Consider the following 6,666-nt stretch of genomic DNA (forward strand, 5'->3'; position numbering starts at 1 on the left):
GCCAAACGCCGAAATAGCCAAAGGGATCAAGAGAGGGAAGAAAGCGCGAGCTAAAAAGACTAAGGATAAGTGTGAGAAGGAGAAACGCGACGAGATTCGTAGAGGGAAGCAGATCCAGGGCCATGATCACGAAAATGATATGAGTTCAGTTCAAGCCAGCCATCACACAACTGTCTAGAACAAAGAGTATCGCCAACAGACAAACCCTGAGAGGTCTCGCTATACTAGACCTCAACGGGAGCAATCTCACCAAAAAGACTGTCACACCGAAGGGCATAACAAGAGCAACGTTAATGTTGACCTGAAGGATCTCAAGAAGAAATATGAAGAGATGGCTCGCCAAATGGCCAATGGCAAAGAGAAGTCCATTGGAGGGGAACTCATGGAGAATACGAATCTACCACTCACCACTCGGGTCATGAATTTTCCCCTACCTGACAAATTCAAAATGCCCCGAGTCAGTAACTATGATGGCATAGGAGATCCCACGGAGCATATGGAGAGTCTCCGCGTGCAATTTATCCTCCATGGCACCCTAGATGAGATTTCGTGCACGGCCTTCCCCCTAACTTTGGCTGGAGTAGCCAAGGATTGGTTCGGAAGACTCCCAGCCAATTCAATAGACGACTTCAAAACTTTTAGAGTGCCTCTTCTTAAGTTAATTCTTGGCTACCCAAAAGAGGAAGAAGAATCCGGCCTATCTACTCTCCCTTGTTCAAGGGAAGGATGAGTCATTGAAGGAATTCATGCTCAGATTCAACAAGGAGAAACTAACAATTGAAAGCCCGAATGAGCAAACGATACTCGATGATTTGATGCATGAAGTGAGGGCTAAGGGGCCGTTGATGGCTGAGCTAGCGAAAAGTTCCAAATTAGTGACTCTCAGCCAATTCATGAATAAGGCTAAGGAGTACATTAATCAAGAAAAAACTGTCAAGGCTCTCATGAAGTCTCAGAGAGAAGAAATCCAAGCTAAGGGTAGTGCTGGTATAACAGTACCGGCGAGCTTTGGAAAGAAAGAAGAGAAGAATGTGAAGAAGTCGGGGAAGAAGACAGCCCCATCGTATCCGAGGATGGATCCTCAAAAACTGCAGAGCCCGAGGTTCACCCCACTGAATACTAGCATGACCAAGGTATTCATGGAGATCAGGAGAGATCCTGCCTTCAAATGGCCAAGCAAGTTGAAAGGTGACCCTAAAAGGCACGACCCTCAAAAGTTCTGCGAATATTATCGTGACCATCGTCAGTTAACTGAGTAGTGCATAACCCTATGGCAAGAAATTGAAAATCACATTAGGAACGGGAAGTTGGTGAGATTCCTAGTAGATGAGCGAAACCAAGGAAGAAACCTTCAAAAACCCTGTTATTCGAAGAAAATCGAGAAGCCCTCAGAAACCAAGAAGTGAGGCCAAGGGGTCATCGGTATGTCGAACCAATACCCAATCAGCAGGTAGAACCGAGACAAGATCGGAATGCTCATCCGCCTTGGCATCAAGATGTAGTGAGGGAGATCCACACCATTTTAGGGGGAACAGCTGGGGGAGGAAGATCTAGTTCATCTAAAAAGGCTTATGCAAGAAAAGCGCAGACCGAAGATGAAGTTTTGTCTGTGCAGAGACTTTCATAGATTGCGAAGAAACATTCGATGGCTATGTCCTTCTCTGAAGAAGACGCAAGGGGGTCATGATTCCCCATGATGATGCGTTGGTAGTAACGCTGATGGTGGCCAACCATAAGATCCACCGAATCTTAGTGGATAATGGCAGCTCTGCTGACATTTTGTATTGGTCAGTCTTCAAGCAGATGGGTGTTGACCGGGATAGGATCCAACTATTTGATTCGCTGTTGGTAGGATTTGTAGGAGAGCAAGTCCAACCAATAGGACTCATCTCTCTCCTGATCACTGCAGGGACAACTGCCAAGCAATCTGCAGCCATGGTGGATTTCTTGGTGGTCAATCAATCGTCTGCTTACAACGCAATCATTGGTCGACCACCCCTCAATAAGTTCCCTACGGAAGAAGGGGTTGGAGAAGTGAAGGGAGATCAAGCCCCAGCAAGGAAATGTTATAACATTTCCCTCAAGAAGTGCTCGGATCCTGTTCCTTTGACAATCGACATAGTGGGCAGCAGAAGCAGAGACCCCCCAAAAATGGGAACTAGCCGAGCCATTAGAAGATATGAAACTGGGGGAAGGCAAAGTTGTGAAGATCAGAACACAGCTCACCTCAGAAATCCGAGACGCTCTCGTAACTTTTCTCTGAAAAAACCTGGAGGTATTTACATGGACTCATGAAGACATACCAGGAATTAGTCCCGGTGACATTCTCCATCAGCTCAATGTAGATCCGAGCATGAAGCCAGTAAAGAAAAAGCGAACAAAGTTTGCTTTAGAGCGGAATATGGCCAGAGCCGAGGAGGTAGAGAAGCTACTCAAAGCTTGGTTTGTAGAAGAAGTATATTATCCCAACTGGTTAGCCAAGGTCGTGCTGGTCAAAAAATCCAACGGGAAGTGGAGAATGTGCGTGGACTTCACAGACCTCAATAAAGCGTGTCCAAAAGATAGCTTTTTTCTACCATGCATCTATGTGTTGGTAGACTCGATGGCTGGATACGGCCTGTTGAGCTTTATGGATGTTTTCTCTGGTTACAACCAAATCTACATGCATCCAGAAGATCATGAGAAGACTGCATTTATAACTGACCGAGCCTGTACTGCTACAAAATCATGCCCTTTGGTATGAAAAATGCAGGAGTGACCTATAAGAGGCTGGTCAATAAAATGTTCCAAGACCAAATCGGATGCAACATGGAGGTCTACGTTGATGACATGCTGGTCAAGAGTGTGCTGCCACAAGACCATGTAGATGACCTACAGGAGACGTTTAAAACATTGAAGCAATATGGAATGAAGTTAAATCCCAAGAAGTGTGCATTTGGAGTCTCGTCGAAAAAATTCCTCGGTTACATGGTGTCAAACTGAGGAATAGAAGCTAACCCTGAGAAGATCCAGACAGTCTTAGATATGCAATCCCCCAAAAATACGAAGCAACTTCAATAGTTGACGGGTAGGATCGCAGCGTTGAACTGATTCATTTCTCGGTCAACCTATAAGTGTCTTCCATTCTTCAAAATCTTAAGGAAAGCATTTGAGTGGTCTGAAGAGTGAGAAGAGGCCTTTGAGCAATTGAAGAAGTGCCTGGTAAGTCCACCCCTGTTAAGCATAACTGTTCTCGGAGAAGCACCGTATTTATACTTAGCTGTCTCCCTAACAGCGGTTAGTGCAGCTTTTATCCGAGAAGAATATGGCATACAAAAGCCAGTTTATTTTGTTAGTAGAGCATTAAGAGGAACCAAGGAGCGGTACCCTCAGATGGAGAAGTTGGCATTCGCGCTAACTATTGCGTCTAGAAAGCTCCGCCCATATTTCCAAGCTCACACTATAAAAGTCTTGACCGAACCAAGGCGGTCTCGGTCTCAATTACCGAAACTATACCCGAATGGCAGAGGAGCATAGTGGAGTATTTGGAGAAGGGGATTCTCTCGTTAAACAAGAAGTTAGCAACTCAGATGAGGATTAGAGCTGTGAGGTTTACCATTGTTAATGGGACCCTGTACAAGCGGGGCTTCATGATGTCACTCCTTAAGTGTATCTCCAAGGAAGAAGGTGACTACGTCCTTCGCGAGATCCATGAACGCATCTGCGACAGTTATTCAGGAGCAAGAGTTCTAACGCACAAAGTAGTCAGAGTCGGTTTCTACTGGCCAAACATGAGTCGAGACTCGGTATAGACAGTGAGAAATTGTGACAAGTGCCAGCGCTTTGCCAACATTACCAAACAGCCCCCAGAAGACTTAAGTTCAATCTCCTCACCATGGCCCATCTCACAATGGGGGGTAGATATAGTAGGGCCACTACCTCGTGGAAAGGGAGGTGTTCGATTTGCAGTCGTAGCTATGGATTATTTCACCAAATTGGCAGAAGTCGAAACCCTAGTGAACATCACAGCCAAAAGCATAGAGCAGTTCCTGTGGAAGAACGTTGTCTGCCGGTACGGCATTCCACATGCATTTGTAACAGATAATGGGAGGCAGTTTGACTATGAATCATTCCAAGAATGGTGTGCCAAGCACAAACTACTACTCTTTTCCAGGTCATCCCCAGGTGAACGGACAAGTAGAAGCCACCAACAAGACAATCTTCAAAATTTTGAAGAAGAAACTTGGAGATCAGAAGGGAGATTGGGCAGATGATCTTCTAGAAGTCTTATGGGCATACCGGACAATGAAAAGAACTCCAACCGATGAGACCCCATACGCCTTAGCTTTCGATACCGAGGCGGTCATCCCAGCCGAGGTGGGCTCGGATAGCTAACGAGTGGAGATCTTTCAACCTGAGACTAATGATGAAGGCCTCCAGCTACATCTGGACTTGCTGCATGAGAAACGGGACCAAGCCCAAGTAACCATGTCAGCTTACTAGGAGAAAGTAGCTCGGTACTTTAACAAAAGAGTCAAGCATAGAAGCTTCAAGGTTGGGGATCTGGTTTTATGGAAGATCACCATCGCCACCAAAGACCCAGCTGAAGGAAAGTTAGCTCCAAACTGGGAAGGACCTTACAGAGTGATCGAGTACAGAAGAGCAGGAGCTTACTACCTTGAAAATCTGGAAAGAAAAGCACTCCCCAGACCATGGAATGCCGAGTATCTCAAAAAGTACTTTGTCTAAGTGATTATAGTAAGGTGATTCTTGTTTTCTTTGCAATTTTCATTACAGTTCATTAAATAAGATAATCTCCTGAAATTTAATAACCTTCAAAGTCTATGAAAAACATAATAAATAAAATCATCCTTAGGATAAACGGTCGAAGAGGCTTCCCCGAAAATCAAAAAAGAAAAAAAAAAAATATATATATATATATATGCTTCCTTTAAATCGGCATAGCTGAGCCGTTGGGAAAAGAAAACCTAAGAGCTTCCCAAGACTGAACTCGGTAAAACATAATTCTTCCAAAAATAACCCGTCAAGAACGTAAATCCTTCAAAGAAGGTGTGTTCGAAAAAGGTTAAACAAATAACCTATCAAGAGCGTAAATCCTTCAAAAAATGTGTGTTTGAAAAATGTTAAACGACCTCAAAAAAAAAAAAAAAAAACCCTATCAAGGACATAAATCCTTCAAAAAAGAAAGTTTGTTCGAAAAAGGTTAAACATTTTTTCTGAGACAACACATAGCCAAAAACACTCTACCAAGTAGTCACAAGTAATTCACAAAATTTTATGAAGATGCCAGAAAAAAGATGCATTTCATTAAAATTTTGAATGTTAATACTATGATTCACAAATCAGAAAACAAACATACTAGTCTTATTACAAGCAAATGAAAATATACAAGTACGCCTAAAAGCTACATCTATACATTAGCCCTCTTTCGGGTCTACAGATCTAGTCTCGGCAGCAAAAGGGGTCTTGGCATCGTGTCCAGAAGCAGTCCCTTCACTACCCGAGGACTTTTCCTTAGAGTCAAGGAATAGCTTATGAGCAAATTTGTTGATTCCCTCGGCATCAGGCATCAGATCCGACCCCAGACTGATAAGCTATTTCAAAGCTTTATCAGAAACCGGGATGGTCTCAGGCTTCACGATGTTGAGGTCCACAGTGTGGGCTGGGTCCTTGGCCCAAGACCGGAAGGTCTCAAAACCAAGAATGATCCCATTTACCCAAGCACTATCCCAAGTCCATGAGGCATATGACAGTTGCTGTAGATAGTTGGCAGATCGGGCCTCGACTTCTTCCAATCGCAATTTCTTTTCATCATGTTTTCCTCGGAAGAATTTAAGCCACTCCTCAACAACTGTCCGACCCTTAACAACCTCCTTGAGTTTGGCCTTTTGATCGGCAGCCACGGCCTGAGAAGCCTTCAACTGCACCAAAACTTCTGCATGCTTCTCTTCGAGTTGAAGCAGATCCTCTTTGATGATGGAGTTGTCCTCCTGAAGTTTTGAATGCTCAGCATACAGGATCTGCAACTCGGAGGACAGATCTAAGACTCTGGACTCTGCTTGTACAGCCTCAGCTTGGGTCACCGACTGTTGCTGGCCTAAAAGGAGAAGCTCTTTATCTTGCCGAGCTAGCATATCTTTCAGTTTGGCATTCTCGGCCTCTGAAGCCTATTTTGAAGGCTCTCGGATTCCAAGGCCGACTCCTGGCGGAATTTCTTGAAGTAGCAATATAGAACTACCGACTTCATGGCACCATGCAATAAACAAACTTGTTCATAAAAAGGAGAATGACTTTATAAAATAAAAAACATACATAAATAAGGAGAACTTACACAAAGTTGGTTGAACAGCATTGACTCCGCTCTTCCCATGGCAGAGATATCACACTCGCCTGTCAAACTGTCAAGGGGAACCAATTCTACCAAAGCTTGAAATGGGTTCCCCAGCAACTGACCATCAAACCTGGATAGAGGCTTGCTCATAGTCCAGTCAACGTTCTGAGGCTTCACCAAGGAGTAACTTGAAGGGGCCTAGGACCTGGATGCAGCAGCTTTAGCCTTGGCAGCAGGTGTAGGAGCCCGAGACGAAGCCTCGGCTGCCATTGCCAGGGCCCGAGACCTCTCCTCGGCAATTAGAGACAAGACCCGAGGTCTTCCCCCTTCTTCCA

General features: G+C 44.6%; 2 protein-coding genes across 2 annotated transcripts; both read left to right on the top strand.

Moving 5' to 3' along the window:
• Positions 1-331: 331 nt before the first annotated feature.
• Positions 332-1,259, top strand: LOC132162876 (uncharacterized). The gene is made up of 2 exons (XM_059573095.1): positions 332-580; positions 681-1,259. The coding sequence occupies exons 1-2, from the start codon at positions 332-334 to the stop codon at positions 1,257-1,259; spliced, it is 828 nt and encodes a 275-aa protein (XP_059429078.1).
• Positions 1,260-2,353: 1,094 nt separating this feature from the next.
• On the top strand, positions 2,354-4,728 carry LOC132162878 (uncharacterized). The gene is made up of 4 exons (XM_059573096.1): positions 2,354-2,737; positions 3,411-3,785; positions 4,081-4,356; positions 4,558-4,728. The coding sequence occupies exons 1-4, from the start codon at positions 2,354-2,356 to the stop codon at positions 4,726-4,728; spliced, it is 1,206 nt and encodes a 401-aa protein (XP_059429079.1).
• The last annotated feature ends 1,938 nt before the right edge of the window (positions 4,729-6,666 follow it).

Source organism: Corylus avellana, chromosome ca10, assembly GCF_901000735.1.
Source record: "Corylus avellana chromosome ca10, CavTom2PMs-1.0".
In the NCBI taxonomy this organism is placed as follows: Eukaryota; Viridiplantae; Streptophyta; class Magnoliopsida; order Fagales; family Betulaceae; genus Corylus; species Corylus avellana.